Here is a 16,797-nt window from a genome sequence, read left to right as displayed (position 1 = left end):
TCTGAACAGAGCTGGGTCAACAATCCTGAATCCTTGGTGGATTTCAAAATCATTCACATGATTTGGTGGTGCCAGGCTTTGAGGAGTGGAAAAGCAATAACCTTTTAAAATAATTTCTATCATTGACCTTCAACTCGTGAAATGTCTTTTTAGATGACTTAGAAATGGAGAAGAGGAGATCACACACAACCCGACGTACAAAGATCAACAAGAATGTAAATGTGAGGAGATGGAGGTGTGGGTTCTGTTTTCTAAAGTTCTGCCACGGTACATAAACCTTTGCGTTCGATAACCAGCCCACACAACAGCTGTTTCCTTCTCTGTACCACCGTGTCTTGGCACATTCAGCGACATCTGCTCTAAATATAGTTTGAATTCCTCTTGTTAAAAATAAAGTGAGTAATTTAGCTACAAAGCAGCAATCCTACAGCTGTCAGAGACAAGACATTTTAAAAGGCACTTTGTTGAGATTTGTACTTGCAGTTTTTACACCACAGACCTTCTTTGATGAAGACCGGGTTAGTTTTTATTTTAAGGTCACAGGCATAAGCATCCAGCCCCCAGCAGCAGAAGCAGCGTTTGAAAGGTCGGGGCAGCTAGTAGGTTCGTACCACTGCCTGTCTGTGTTTCTACTGAAACTGTTTGACTTCCAGTACCAGCAAAATCACTTCCTCTAAACAAACTCTCAGAGGCACTTTTTGTTGTGGAAGCTGTCCTGGTCTCCGCCGCGTTCCCAGTGTTTCCTTCAGCTTTTCCTCCAACAGACACGCCATCCTTGGGGGGCTGCCGTTCAGAGATTTCCCCATCTGCACTCTTGTACCACTGGCACTGGAAGTCCTTTTTCCAGATCTCAGCTGGATCTGGTTCAGCCGCTTTAGTCTCTGCATCTGGCTGTTGGGTGGCTTCTGCTCCCTCTGCCTGAGAGAGAACGATAAAAGTAATCCTTTTGTTTTCCAAGATTAAATCCATTATTTTTACATTTTACAGTGTCTGTCCTATCTAGAGTAGAGATAAAAAAAAAACAGTCACTGACATTTTGTCGTGCTTAGTTGAAGCTTTAGGGTTTTTTTTTTTTTTTGGTTTTAAATTATCACAAAAAGGGACTTTAAGAAATAAATATTGGCAAGGCAAAAAATTAGGGCTGCAAGCAACCAGCGAATATTTTAGTAATCGACAATTTTATTGACTATCCTATTATTTAATCACTTAAGCCTTTTCATGAAATATTAGACGTACATTAAAAAGGCTAATAAACGAGTAATTATATTCATTTTTTTAAATAAAAATAATTTCCTAAAATGCAATAATATAGCATTACTTTAGTGTACACTTCCTCATTTGTGGCTAAAAGCTTTTTGTTTGTATTTATTTGTATTTTAAACATTTATGGATGTCTTTTGTACAGCTTTGGATGAAAGTGTTTTTTTTTTTTTTCAGCAAATGTCCTCTCTTTATTCTACGTGCTCCAGTTAACGATTACTTGATTACTGAATGAGTTGACGTTTATTTCAATAACCAATTAACCACATTTAATCCAAATAATCATTTCAGCCCGACAGAAAATAGCCGCTAACTTCTGTTTATAGTTGGATGTAGCAGCATAAAATTCCCACGTTTGCACCTGTTCTGACAAGAGCACAATGTCAATCTGCCAAGTTTATTTGTGTAACACATTTCAGCAACAATGCAGTTCAAAGTGCTCCACATCATAAAAACACAAATTCACAAAAATCCCACTTTCCTACCTTTTCTGTTGACTTGTCTGCAGCACTGGGTTGGGACGGCAGGTGGAGGTAGGCGGAGCTGTCTGGGTTTTGACGGACACAGCGACCCTTCCCCTGACAGAGGGAGGAGGAACAGGACTGAGTCGCAGTGGTAACGTTGACGGCGTAAGGGCCCAGGACTTTACGGACAAACACGGCCAGGTCTTGGCACTCTCTCTGGGGACAGATGGGCAGAATTAGGCATGAGCAGATGAAGCATACAGGACGATGGAGGCAACAAGCTGAGCAGGTTTGATTTATAAAGACCAGGTTTGACGGGCCCTGATTAGTGCACTCAGGTAGATTCGCCAAATGATGCAACAAGAAAGAGATTGGAAGCAAAAATAAGACGGATAGATAAAAAGCGAAACGGTAGAAAGGTTCTGGTTGAGCTGGAATCTTGAAAAATAATTACCTCTCGCTGTGTCTTACAAAAGTGTTTAACCTCCAAGTTATTTTATAATTGCAAAACCACAAATTTCAATGTATTTTATGTAATAGCTCAGCAGACAGTTGTTCTTAACGCTTTTGCAAGTAAAAATCTGATCTTCCCCACAGCTTGATGCTGCCACCACCATGTTTCATTCCAGGGACGGTGTATACAGGGAGATAAGAACTATTACAGTTTATTGTTTGCCACAAGCCAGGAAACAGCAAACATGGAGAAAAAATATATTCTAGTCATATGGGAGGGGGAAAAAAAATGAACTTTTTGTGCTGTAATGTTTCTTTCCAGAGAAACTAACACTGCACATCAATCTAAGTACACTATGGAAACACATGGTGATGACAGCATCATGCCGTGGGGCTGCTTCTCCTCGGAGGGCACAAGAAATCTGGCAAGTTGATGGAAAGATGGATGGAGGTAAACATAGTGCCGGTTAGAGGTTGCAAATCACGGCCCTAAACATACAGACGTAGCTACAAAATGTCAGCCTTTTGATGACCTGAAGGTGGTAGAGAGCAACTCTGTGGTAAAATCCCAGTGATATATGGAATATACCCAAAGTGGGATGCTTGTATAACAATTTACACAGTGGTTGCATGTTGGTGTTTCTTCTGTATAGAGTACCTCTGTTTTCATCTCACTTCTATTCCAGATGACAACTCCTGCTGTTCCCATGGCAGCACATTCTCCTATAGTGTTGATGAGGTCAGCCTTAAAAAAAAAGAAAAGAAAAGCAAGTTTTCCCAAAGTACGTTTTAGTCACTTCATTTATGGTATTGCACTTTAAGATTACTAGACGTTTTGCTTCTAAGCGGTGTGTCTTACCTGTGATAGGAAAGTTTTACTTGAAACATACACGCTCTTTACCAAAGGAAAAACAGGCAGGTCAAACTCTGCTCCAGCCACCGATGCTACTCGTAGTGCTTCTTTTATTTGACTTGACAGGAAGGACCTGGCTGCCACTGTCCCACCCTGGAGAAAGATATAGACTTAAACAATATACCAAGTACAATTACATTCATGTTTGGTTCGGACCACCACACAGTCCCCAAGTCCACAGAAGTGGATTCTGTTGTCTGTCTAATGTGACGTGATACCTGCCGCTTCTCCAGGGTCAGGAGGGGGAAGAGCGCAGAGCTTCTCTTCCACAGCCACAGAAGCTCATCGTTGAGGGCCATCTCTGCAGGGGGGCACTGGCCGCTGTAATTGCCTAACTGCGTCTGGGCGGGGTCACTGTTATAGCAGCTAGGGTAAGGGGAGAAACCCCACAATGCCTTGGGCCGCAATCGTTTAACCTCCCGCAGAGTCTCCACCATGACTGACTGAGCCGCTGCCTCAAAGTCCACCTGTGGCAAGATGAGGATATCTGTCAGAAATGTCCGATAAATTCCTGTTATCCACCTGAAATAGCCGAATCATGGCCATGATGATGATGTACGTTTAAATAGACATGTTAGAACTAAATGTCAGGAACTCCTGAGCTATGACAGGAAGTATGAGATTAACTCCTCCATCCTTCTGTGACAGCAGCTTACATCATATTTTAAATAATGTTACTCCCACATCTCCTGACCTCCTTTGCTTACCCGTGACCACTTCTCCACTTCCTCTGGGGTCCATTTAGGGAAGAAACTCCGGAGCAGTTTCCTGGAAGCCTCCAGGTACATTGCTTGTTTCTCTTGGTTTCTTGACCACTGGGGGACCCATTCTGCCCAACGGAGGACCCCCAGACCGAGGTACCGGGGCGCAGGCAAAGCCGTCTCCAAGTCTTGCTTCGTCTTCTGCACATGCCCATCCAGTCGAGTGTACTGTGGAATCCCTCCGTTGATTGGTGTGTTTTTGTCCAGAAAATATGGGTAGTTACCCAGCGAATCCTCGTAAAAGACGGCCACTCGACCCTCCCGTTCCATGCCAAAGGACGTAGGGTTTAGGCGACCGGCACAGGAAGAGTCAGGGACACCCCAGAAGATAATGAAAGGCTGTCCAGACAGGAGAGGAAGACGGGCAGGCTCTGCTGGACCAGCATCAGCAAAGGAGCCGATCGAGAACAGGAGTAAAGACGAGTAAAACAGAAGAGTGCACCGTGTGTGTTTTGGTAGCGGCTGTGGATCTGGATGGAGCTGTGGTTCGGCCCACGCCATTGAAGCAGCTCATCTGTTCAGGCCCTCACAGCCAGTCATGTTGCTGGAAAACACAGTTATGAAACAAAGTCAATTCTGATTAGTGATGGAACAACGGTGAGCAGGAGTGACAGGTGTACAAATCACAAGATATGCTTAATTTTCTGGAAGACTCTGGGACACAGCTTGGTGTATGCCAAAGGTCGAGGAAACTGGCAAAAATAATAAGAAAAAAAAGGATGTGCTGGCATTTTTGTCTTTCACAATATTTACAGTTTTGATTTTTTTCTTTTTTGGTTGGGTTCAAAAACCACCAAACCGATAACCTCACTGGGATATTTTGTGCTCCCTCTTATATTAAAAAGCATTAAAAAGTATTAAGCTTGTATGAGCCAGGCTTTCACTGATTGATACCATTTGTGTTTTTCTTTAAAGCCCATCATTAACAGGCTTTAAAGAATCATTAACATCAGTTTTGACTAATTCAGATTTTCAAGGATATAAAAATACAAACTAATTTGTGTAAACTTTGTTTTCATGTGGCTGATGTTTGTGACATTAGCCACAAAATTAAAACATGTCACAGATTCCTTGGTATCGTTATAAATCCAACAAAGAATTAACTACAACGTTTACCCTATTATTAGGTCAAAACAAATATCCCTAAGCTATATTTCATTTGTGTATCAAAGTACAAAGCTGTTTGTTTGCAGACCAAAAAACATGAGAGGATTCTTTTTTTTTTTTAATGAACAGAAAAGAAAAAAATCCAAATGTTCAGGATTGGACGAGGCGCTCAGCGGTCAGAGCTGATTTGGATCAGTGCGACTCGGCAGTGAGGCTTGGATCTTGTAACAAATCAATTCGCAGAGAAACCTTTTCATTATGGAAACCCAGTTATCATTATTGAGCTTCAGTAGGGAGACATTTAGCTGATCGAAGGTAGATGAACTGCTTCGCACTGTCTCTGAAAAGCCACACGTCAGCAAACATCTAAAATATCAGAAATCAGAAAAATAGAACCAAACTGAATTCATTAAATGGCAGCTATATTTTTGTACAGTATTACAATTATGGTAAATTATAGTGTTTTTCTTTTGAGCTGTCTTATAGTTGTCTTATAAAAACTTACTAGAGATAATGAATTCAAAGTATTGTAAGGTTTTAAATGGTGCCTAAAGACTAAAACAAATGAATCTTCACACTGCCAGTCAGTAAAACGGTGCAACTTGATCCTTTTTTACAGTTTTTTAAATTGGCAACAGAAGAAATCAATATTTAATATCTTCCAGCTTGTTTCTTTCACCAAGAAATTGTCACATTTTGGTGACTGAAGCTAAACAGTTGCTTGTTAGTGGTAGCGACTCTCGTCGTGAACACAAATAGCTGCATGCTTTCTAACAAGCCATTAAAAAACGGAAATGTCCCTCTGTGTGAAAAGTGACTGGCGGAGACATAATAGATGCTGTTCTAAATGTCACGAAATTCCCCTAAAACACAGCAGAGAGTCCTGCTTGTTGACAAAAACACCGATTGGGGACACCAGCATCGTCTTCCACTCATACCATGAAGCATTTCTGCTGCAGACATTTCTAATTATCCTGCCTCGTTATACTAATAGCTGGTCTAATATTTTTAAATATAAGAAATCGTGAACCCTGACAGGATAGTAGGTGCCAGTCAAGATGTACGAGTCAAAACTCGCTACTCATTTGTAGCACGATGCTTTATTAATGACGCCAGTGTGAACACAACTCGCCTGAGGAGACGTACGGTATGCAACACGTTTCCTGTAAATTGTAGTAACTGAATGTGTTTCATTTTGTTAATAAATCCAGCTTTTTCAAGGAAGTGCCACTGAAAATGTCAGTGTAACCCCAAATGGAGGGTTGTGGTAATGAATGTTGACAGGTGTCAAATAAGCCTCCAGACACCCAACATTTAAAGCTACTAAGTCCACTGTGGTCAGAGGTCACAGTACGGAGAGTCCTGCTGGTCTCTGAACTGAGCAAGTAGAAAAATGTGGGCAAAAGCAAAACAGCAACTTGGGTATAAACATGATGCTAGAAGCGTTATTTAGTAATGACTTTTTATCTCTTTTTTTTGCTTTGAATGAATCTACTATAGTTTTATTGTGGGTCATAACGAGATATTGCTGTCAGGGGAATCAATCATTATTACTGAAATGAAGCCAACATGCCAACATTCAGTGCATCAAATTTAAAAGACACATCTGGATTTCTGTTTTCACCTTTTTGACACACTTAGTGTTGAATTAGATCTTTAAACTAATTTTAACTTTACACCAAGATAACCTGCATGAAGACAAACATGAGTTTTCAAACAATGATTTTATTTATTAAAAGGGGGGGGGGGAAAGCAACCCAAACCGGTTTGACCCAGTGTGGAAAATGAATCGTCCCTTAAGCCTCATAGCTGGTTGTGCCTCTCCTAACAGCGCTGTTTAGGAGTGACTTTTGACCCACTTTTCTTTACAGAATTGTTCTAACTCTGCCATACAACTTGCTTAAGGACATCAATCCCACACAATCACAATTGGATTAAAGCTGGGATTTGACTAGGACATTCCAAAACCTTTATTTTGCGCTCTGAGAGGCAACCAGAGGTCGACTTCCTGCTGTGGTTTGGATCATTGCAATGCTGCATAACCAAAGTAAGCTTGACCCAAGGTCACACAGTCCTTTCCTAATCAATTTTGGCAAGTTGTCCTGATGCTGACTAAGCAGAGCAGCCCTTATTATCACTATTTTTGACTATCAGTAAGATGTTATTTTCATGAAATACTGTTAGTTTTACATAAAAACTAAACTGGACCTTCCAAAAATCTCCAATTGTGTCTCACTGGCCTACAGAATATTTTCTCAAAACTCTTTGGGATCAGGCAGATTCAATTCCAAAAATACATTTTTGACTGACGGTGAAATTAAATGCATTGCTGATGTATGTTCATACACGTTCAGCAGCGTTATTTTGAAATCTCCCATAGATGTTATGCGATCACGCTGATCTTTTGCGAGCTCTGTTCTAGGAGACATGTTAGTAGATTTAAAAGATTTAGAACAAGCGTCTCTGTTTTTAATGCATTCTGATTCAAGATTACCGTCTCTCTTAGCAATTTCGATACAAACAAAATTTCGACTTTTGGCAAAGATGGTTTCTCTCACATTAATGGCATCTCCTTTTTCCAAAGTGACATTAATTCGGCCTGTAAGTGTTACCTTTTTTATTCCAATAGCTGTAATCCCATCATGATGGATGTAATCCCTATCTCTCTGCTTGTAGTGAGTGGTAAACGTGAGAAGTGGCTAATCTGTTCCGGATAAGCCTCTTCTCTGTGTTTACTTTTCTGTTTGCTCAAACGCTCATCCTGAATCTGCTGCTTCCTCTGTTCAAAGTTGAAAAAAAAAAATGCAACTCACTTTTTTTCCCTCTCTTTTTTTAATTTCTAAGATAATTTACTGATAAAGTATCTCATTTGGGTTAAGTAGCAGGTTAAATACTGTTTTAAAAAAAAAAAAACTACTTTAGGATTACACTTCTTAGCCTTGCCAGAGCAAAGTCATTTTTAGCAGAGAAACAGCGTGTGATTTTTCTACAGAAAGTGTTTCCCGCTCGCTTACACCTCGCAGTAAATGTGTTTGCCTCTCCACCATGAAAGCTTCTAATCTGTGCCAATTAGATAAGAAATAAATAGAGGTCTGACCTGCTGGGAATTTGATTTCTTTTTTTAAATAATCCTTTTACTCGCAAATGGAGGCTGAATGCTATCATCGTCATGCTGCTAGACGTTATTATTGCTTACGGGAAGGGGGTTTCTTTCAACCCAGTGTCGTGTGTTTGGTTTTCTTCGACTTCGAGATAGAAATCGAAGCTTTTCATTCTAAATTAGAGAACTTCTTTGATGTTTCTTTTTTCGTATTCGTAGCCTTGAACGTGTTATTTTCGGCCTCTCTTTGGCAGTGCCACGTTTTTTTTTTGCTTTGTTTTCCTGCGGCGCGTGGCTCAATAAACATGGGGAAAAACGAGCGCGAGGAGCCAATGAGGACGTGAAAGCGGCTAAGATTAGCACGATAAATGCGTCACTTCATCTGGAGGCCAACAAAAGGACCAGTTCAGCTAGGCTGCATCAAGTCAATGTTTACCAAACAGTTAAATGGATTAGGTTGGAGTCATAGAGCTGTTCGACCACACAGGAGCTGCCGCCAGTCGAAAGTTTGCTCCGATTTTCTTTATGCTCGATGACGTTGACACACGCACTCATCATCCACATTAGCAGAACACGTTTACAGCCAACGCTGACATTATGACACTTTATTTGATTTGCTAGTTCTTGAGAATTCACTTTATGCTCCTCCATGTTCATAAAAGAAAAATGTTTACCTTTTCACACACGTCTGCATTTTCCTCTTTTGCTTTTCATGTTATTTATAGGTAGGTTAAGCTGTACAGTTTTATCCATTTCACCAAAACTTAGTGAGCTACACCACAGAAGCAGTGGGTGTTTGATTTTTATGTGATGGAGCATTATTGATAAACTGAAGCTCGAAGCTTTTTCTTTTTTTTTTTTTTTGCCTCATGCAGAACAGCAGCACAGCTTAACAACCAATAAGTTGATGGTGTTCCAGACATAAATACCACAACTGTGTCAAACCAAAATAAATGTCCCTGCAGATTTAAAATGTTTCAAACCCCACTGCATATGCATACAAACTAGCTGCTTTTTGTAATAAACACACCAAAGAACAATGTTAACAGTGTAATATGGCTAATAATGCAAGTGGATTCTCCAGATTAATCACGCAGTTCCACTTTGAACAACTACCACACCTGTTCATGTCAGCATCTTTGGTTTTTAGTAGAGCTCATCTCTGCTGTCATGAGAAATCTGCAGCCATGCTTCATGGACTAAAGCCTCCAGTTCCTTTTTATTGTTGGGTTTGTGTCCTGCATCTGCCTTTTCCAAATCCAACCTGAATTTTTCAATAGAGTGCAGGTCTGTTGACCATTGCAGTATCTTCCAGGACTTCTTCTGAAATCGAGCCTTAAAGAGACTTCGAGATGTGCTTGGAGCCATTGTCCTGCTCAAAGCTTCAGATGCTTCATCGACAGGTTGACAGTTTTTTAAAGACTTTCAGATATTTGACTGAACCCCACAGCACCCCTGAACCTCTGCTATGCATCATGCTGTATTCAGCATGCTTATTTCTACCTCCTACAGACGTACAGTACTGCTGATTCATTGGCCCAACAAGTTCTGGTTCTTCACTCGTCACTCGCCAAAATAGAACCACAAAACCGCTTTGGATTATTTATAAAGTTCGGGGAAAATTGGAGGTTTTGGCTCAGTAGTGTTTGTATGACTCTGACGATATCAGTGCTCAGAAACTGAAACTGCAGTGGCTGCTGCCGCAAAGTCTTACCGCAGGTGTTTTGATCACCTGTAATTGATGCCTTCGTCTTCCTGCTACATCCAGGTGATGCAGCCACTATTCCTTTAGCTTTAACATGCGATGTAACTACACAATGTTCTGTTTCAAGCCTAATTCAACTAATGAAGCCATCGGTTAATGGTACCAGGTTGGTTTGTGACCACGCCTGATTTGCAAACGTGTGTTAAGTCAGTGTGTTCAATCATTTTCAGATAGCAGTAGTCTGCAAAAGTTGGATTTAAAGTGTCATTTTGACCAAAGCCTTGTAATGGTAGCTTTATTAAACTGTTAAAATGTTAATTAATTTAAAAGTTAAAGGTAAAAGTGTGAAATTTGTTTATTGCTAACACCTGAGCAATTTCGAATGGTCCATACGGGGGGGTTAGAATAATTTAATGATTTGTAGAGGTGGTTAAACTACCTAAGTTTAGGTGATTTATTCTAAGACTACAAACAATTCAATAACAAACAGGTGTAATAAAAGCCTTAAATCAGTCAAACTGATTTAAGGACTTCTCAGTATTTTCGCCCGGGTTTCTTGGCGCCTCCTGTGGTTTCTCCTCAGGTGAACCTGGTCAGGTCCGATTAGTAGGAACTAATGAGGACCACGCAGAAAAGCCGGATCAGCGCGTCTTTTTACGGACTGTCCGCACAGAGTTATGGGCGACTTTTAACGTTTTCATTTTAAAGTCAGGAGCAGCTGGCCTGTTTTCACAGATCTTATTTTTAATGGTTTAGTGTTCAGTTATATGATGATGATGATGATGATGATGATGATGATGATGATGATGATGATGATGATTGTTGGAGTAGAGGGAGGAAATCGACTCCTACGGCCTTTTGAATTGCTCTGTCTTTGTCATTTTCTATTTTATCCGTCCGTCTAATGTCATTTAGCTGCTGGATCCATGTTTCACCTCTTCTTGGGCTCTTTCTTATGAATACACATCATAACACCAATCATTTGAACATTGAAATATTATCCTATGATATTTATTGACTTAATATTTGGAATCAATCAGTCAATAACTTAAGTTATTTTTTAAAATGTTGTCAGTAAAAGTGATGACAATAACACTTTTATCTTGATATCAGAATGCTTTTATGTATAAGGTCAAAAGTCCTTGTCTGCATACCATTATGCTCACATTGTTTGGACGGCAAAACCATTTCTGTCGCACAAAGCGAGTTTTAAGAGCGCTCGGCGGTGCCGTGTCAGTCGAAGGGAAGCAGCAAGATGGACGGTTTGTGGCGACAGGTGGGAAGGGTTACGTTAGGTTGGATCAGACAGCAGTGCACACCAAATCTAGCACTAAATGCTCAAGGTTTGTGAGGTTAATTCCATAAGAAGAGTTCGTGCAGCTGGAACTGAGAAAAACAAGGACAGCCCACGGTCGCCTGCATGTGAGGAGAAGACCGTGAGAATTTGAGTTTAATTTAATTCAATATAAATCACTGAGAATTTGTAAAATACTGTAGATATTTACACATAAAGATATCAAAAGTGTGAGGTACATTTGTTATCAGCCCGCCTGAGTCAGTACTTCAGCTGCAACTAAAGCTGGAAGAATAACAGGCCATTTCTCAAGATCAGCTCAGACCCAGTTTTACACACATTTGTTTATGATGTTTTTTCTTTTTTTTCTTTTTTGTGAAATAGTTCAAGATATGTCACATTCGTGAACATTGGCTTTCAGGCCTCGCAAATTCTTAATCTGATCGAGGTCTGGACTTTGACTGGGTCTTTCTGACACAAAGCTCTGGTTTGTATGCTTAGAGTAGTTTTCTGGTCCAGTCTCAAGTCTTTTGCAGCCTTTAACAGGTTTCTGTTCATATTGCTTTGGACTCAGCCCCATCCACATTAATCCATCAGGTTCAACCACTTTCCTTGTCCGCTATGTAGGAGTACACACCTACAGCATGACGCTGCCAGCACCATATTTCATAATTTTACACACTGTTAGTTTTTTGCCACACAAAGTAATGTTTTGCATGTAAATCAAAAAAGTTCATTTTAGGTCTCATTTGAACAGTGCAGATTCTTCTCTGTGGGGGAATAATAAAGTAACCTGCAAACATAAGTTTATGTGGGTTGTTTCAGTAACGTATTCAGATTTTGTATGCATATCTATATGTTTTGAAAAATGAAAAGGTAAATTTGCTTTATCTTTCAAGTTATGAGCTACTTTGTGTTGATCTGTCATATAAAAACCCAATAAATATTAGTGTGTAAAGATACTGAAATAAGTTTAATAGCTACACTGACTTTTGTCCCAGAATGTCTCTCAATATTACCTGATCCAAGTTATAAAAAATATTTTTTTAATTCAGTGTAGTTTTTGTAGTTCTTCCCAGAAAATAAAATTCAGCATTTCTAATAAACTGTTAAACAGGAATGTCTTGACCCAGAGATTTTTTTGCTTTGCTTTAAAAAAGAAAAACCCATAAAATACCTAGAAAAAGCCTCTCTATAGCACTAATTTTTGTGCAAACACATTGGTCACTTGCTATATTTTTGTAATTAAGTCATTGAGTAAAGAGTTAAATTGCATTAAGCAATTAGTTCCACCATTTAAGATCCTTTTAAGCAAAGCAGCTCTTGACTTGAGTCCTTCGTTAGACGACAGGACAAGTCGACGTGCAGCCTGCGCATAACTGAGTTTAATATAAATCACTGATTTCATAAAAGCATGCCCATTAATGTCAAAAAAGGTTTTCCCAGTAACTAGCAATGAATCACGCTTTCCAAGAGTTTCAATGGAAAAAAATTGAAACGATAAAACAAATAAATAAATAAAACGGCAAATATACAAACCAGTTTACAACTTGATAAAGTTTTGAATTATTTGCCGTTTGTCGCTGCTTAAAAAACAAAGTAAGTGATCCTTCACTCTGTCTGATTCAGTCTATGGTGAAAGTTGGATCCATGGTGGGGACAGTGAACAGGGACCATGTTTCCCTCCGCTCTGCTCTTTCCCCTCACTGCCTTCTCAGCAAAGTTGTCAAAATGGCAAAAGTAAAATCTTTGATTTATGTTGCTGCAACAGATCTGCCTTGAGCACTTTCTTACTTCATAATACCATCAAGTTTCTTGCCATCATGTCTTTTTATTTTCCAAAACCAGCGAAAGTCCAGTCAGTAGACAGAGGGCCAGAGTTACAAAAATATTCTGTGGCTGTAAAGAAAATACAGTCACAAATAAACACAGAAGCCCATCATGTTATAGCTATGAGCTGTGTTTCTGTGAAACACTAAACAGCAGGCACCAGAGCAGATAGCACAACTAACTAACCAGCTGATGTCAGCGTGTTGTGAAGCTTTATAAAGAGGGGGATAACAAAAAGTAATATTATTTTGTGTAATATGAACTTGAAAGCTACTTCTAAATATATAAGATGTTTTGGATTTTTTCCTCATAATATTATTTATAAAACAGTTCAAACAGAGCAAGCAAAATAGTTTACAAAGATTAAAACAATATTACTTTATTATAGAGTATGAAAATAGAAACATACAAAAGGAAGATATATTTGAGTTAGGATAATAAATCGTGAAATTAAAATTTTATGTCTAACAGCATTTATGAAAAGACATAAAATAATTTTGAATACACTAAGTGTTAAGTTGATGGTTGACACGGATTTAAAGACAATATTTCTCAAGTCGCAGTTCTAATATATTGTCCTCTCAATAATTATATCTCGCTTTAACGTAAGGAGTCACTCCGGTCCTGCTAAACTTTTAACATACAGAGATTTTGTTTTAATATCCTTCTTCTTATCTTCTTTTAGTTTAATTTACTTGTACTTGTTAAGAGAAATGTAAAAAATGTTTCTGTATAACGTTGCGATGCCATGTTTAAAATGTCCCAAGTACCAATAAACTATTTCGAAAGAAAAAACAAAAATCTCCCTTTAACTTGGAAGGTAAAATTCAATATGCAAAACAACAACAAAATTATCCATATATATAGAAAAATGTATGTATAGTTAATTCATTTTCATTTTTTATTTTATCGCTGAAGTAAGTCTGAGCGCTGACTGGTAGCACTAATAATTTAAATGTTCAATATGAATAAAACTGATTAATATTTAACGCTGCAGCATTATACAATTTAATATGTTAAGATTTAATGAAATTATACTTTTGGTTGTAGTTTTGTGCCTTTTTAACAAAAAAATTCTATACTTTTAGATATGTATATTAAAAGTTATAAGCCTATTCTTTGCTGTCATGTGGACTTTGATTTTTCAACTGTAGGTTTTCTCATTTCATTCTTAGGATTATTGTGTTTCTTTAGTGTTTCTTTATTCCACTAATTCTGCTCTGCCTTCAAGTCTGCTGCTCTCTTGTGTGATTCTCCCAATTATCTAGTTAACCTTTTGTTATTGTCTCCGTCTAAGTACGGTGGTAAACTTTTCTTGGCATTGTCTATAGTCTTTGACTAGGCCATGTCTGAGCTTGCTCCCTCTAATCATTTGCCCACAACAGGAGCTCTCCTATGACATGATGTTCAAAGATGGAGGTTTATCATAATAAAGCTCCATCTTTGATCCAAACTTATGCGTTCAGCAGTTTGCAAATGCGATACGTCTATTACCTTCCAGTGCGTAGTTCATACTAACCCTAATTTGATATGGAATTACATTAATCCAGTTTAGGAAGCCTTCCAGAGCATGGACTAAAATAAAGAGAAAAATGTATAAAAACCTCACTTAGCTTAAGTCAGTTTTAATCTGTAAAACATTAAGCCAGGGCAAAACATTGAAAAATGCAAAATATGATGAATGACAATTTTGCAATACTGTCTAGAAAGGGAGCAAGCTGTATGCTGATCGCATATTTTTTTAAATTTGCAAGCCATATCATGAAAAAGATTGCTGGGAAAACAAAATAAGCAACTTAATTATTGCTTGTGCAACTTGCTCAAACACCAAACTAGAGTAGCAAGAGACAGGCTGTATGCGCTGCTGGCAAGTCAATGAAAGTTAAACTTACCCAGGCTAATATTCCTGTGTCCTGTATTTAGGACCACCACGTTTCTGCTCCTGGTTCTGAAATGGGTGTTCTTCCGTCTTCAGTTTCATTGTTTACTCCACTGATCGCAAGAGGAAGTGAATACTGCGGGATTTGTGAGGGCATGGGTGAGCTGTTCGTGCAAAAACATGCAGCAGAAAGAGGCTCCTTTCGCCCGGAGGAGGCAGACAGGAAAAGACGAGGAGGAAGAAAAGGAGATAAGGGGACAGAAATAGTCAAGAGAATTAAAAGGTGTCAGGAGAGGAAGAGAAGGTGAAAAAACTAAGAAGGAAAGATATAAAAGAGGTATGAGAGGAAGCCAAGCAGAGATAGAAAAGTCATTTAAGGTCTTTCCAGGAGATTGAAGGATGCTTGACCAGCACCATGTGTGTGTTCACATTCACAGCCAGGCTTAGCTTCCTTACTCAAAGATGGTAAGCTGGGTCAGTGTAGACCATGCTGCCTCACATGACCAGCGACGCTCCATGTAATCCAGTAATCCGCTGCTCTCCCACTGGGGCTCCAGGCTAGACAAAGCCATCTTCTTTCTTAATTAAGTATAATTTTTAAGTTTCTTAAACTTACCCTCCTCCCCCTCCGGCTTTTTTTCCCTCCCTCACAAATCCAAATCACCCTAATCTAGTTTACCCTCTGATTGAATCACTTGATCTCTTTGGATCTTTTGGTAACACTGAAGCTGTGTGAGGATGGACTCATCCACTCACGACGCTGTAATATAGTGAGTGGATGTTCATACAGTGAATGAACTGACTCTTAACCTGGTTTTAGCATTTTTAAAAAGTATTTTTAAAAACATTAAAACTGGTAACGCACCGAGGAATCTGACGATGTTCACCTTGTCCGTTTTCCAGCGAACGCATCACTAGCCGCACGTCTCAGCATCGTTCGTCCAGGCTGCATGAGAGCGAGAGAGAGAAACACTTTTAAAAGATACTAGGAAAGCTAACCAGGGCACAGCAATGTTGCTCTAATTTATATATATATTTCTTTGGTTTCTACTTCTTTATGTAATTGATGCTGGATCGAAAAATGTGGCTAACAAGTTAGAAATCTCAGAGCCATGTTAATCAGTACAGGGACATCAATATGGCCCTCATTTTTATAAATAGTATTTATACTCCTTTACACACAGCGTGCTAACATATGCTAATGGATAATAAAAAAGCTAAAAGAATAAGAAAGCTAAGAGGACCTTTTTTATTGCTCTTCTTGTTCTTCCTTGTAATCTAATTCTTTCAGAGAAAAAAAATGGAATTGGCTAAAATCTGTATCGGCAAAGCCTGAAATATTCTGGATCTGGCCTCAAACTTCAGAATCTATTTTAAAATAATCCGGTTAAATCAATCAAGTGCATGCACACAATCTTCCTTTATTCTCATCAGATAAAAATCTGATGAGCTGGTGCAAAAATTGAATATTCATCCAAGTCTGTGCTTCAGGGATCTTTTTTTTTTTGTTTTGTTTTTTTTTGGCAACACAAACAGGCAGTAGGTGATTTTACAAAGAAGTAGAAGGAAAATCTTTGTTTTTGCAAACAAATATCTCTTTTCACTCCAGCAGTACACCCAGGTATTGAGCTTTGAAATGTTCGATCGTCTCCCTTACTACCACATTGCGCACATTAAAAGATAAAATAGCATGTAATTAAATTACATTAAATTAATGAGTAATTGCTTTTGGCAACCAAACATCAAAAAATGTTCCCACACAGAGAATAAAAACAATAACATAAACATGTATGGATTGTTTTTTTTAAGCCAAACTCTAAATTATAACTTAAATAACACGGCGTGCATGCTGTGCATTCACCAAGATGTAACGTCTTTTTTTTTTTTCTTTTCTTTGCATATTTCTGTAGGCTGGTATTTATGGAAATCTTACTTTTCATTGTATTTGCTTTAAAGTGAGAGTTTTCCTTCCATTTAAGAGATAAACTCTATGCTACAGGTTGTCATCGCTCCTAATTGGCTCATGCTACC

The 16,797-nt window shown here is 38.8% G+C and overlaps 1 protein-coding gene across 1 annotated transcript; it reads right to left on the bottom strand.

Moving 5' to 3' along the window:
- Window positions 1-6: 6 nt before the first annotated feature.
- LOC106965109 (hyaluronidase-2) lies at window positions 7-15,171 on the bottom strand. Its single transcript, XM_015061010.1, has 7 exons — window positions 14,780-15,171; window positions 3,798-4,395; window positions 3,309-3,557; window positions 3,037-3,183; window positions 2,836-2,922; window positions 1,746-1,940; window positions 7-918 (listed from the first exon to the last, which is right to left on the bottom strand). The coding sequence occupies exons 2-7, from the start codon at window positions 4,350-4,352 to the stop codon at window positions 538-540; spliced, it is 1,614 nt and encodes a 537-aa protein (XP_014916496.1). The 5' UTR covers window positions 4,353-4,395; window positions 14,780-15,171; the 3' UTR covers window positions 7-537.
- Between the last annotated feature and the right edge of the window lie 1,626 nt (window positions 15,172-16,797).

Source organism: Poecilia latipinna, unplaced genomic scaffold (assembly GCF_001443285.1).
Source record: "Poecilia latipinna isolate Pla-1442-1.1 unplaced genomic scaffold, P_latipinna-1.0 Scaffold1767, whole genome shotgun sequence".
NCBI classification, from domain to species: Eukaryota; Metazoa; Chordata; class Actinopteri; order Cyprinodontiformes; family Poeciliidae; genus Poecilia; species Poecilia latipinna.
This window is presented reverse-complemented; position numbering and strand designations above follow the sequence as displayed.

What these genes read in the sequence shown, in the direction of transcription:
- LOC106965109 (XM_015061010.1), bottom strand. Translation starts at nt 4,352, where the DNA reads ATGGCGTGGGCCGAACCACAGCTCCATCCAGATCCACAGCCGCTACCA. An exon ending in AAGTGGAGAAGTGGTCACGG is followed by an intron (nt 3,558 to 3,797) that starts GTAAGCAAAGGA and finishes ATCTTGCCACAG; the next exon opens with GTGGACTTTGAGGCAGCGGC. An exon ending in GTAAAACTTTCCTATCACAG is followed by an intron (nt 2,923 to 3,036) that starts GTAAGACACACC and finishes TTTTTTTTTAAG; the next exon opens with GCTGACCTCATCAACACTAT.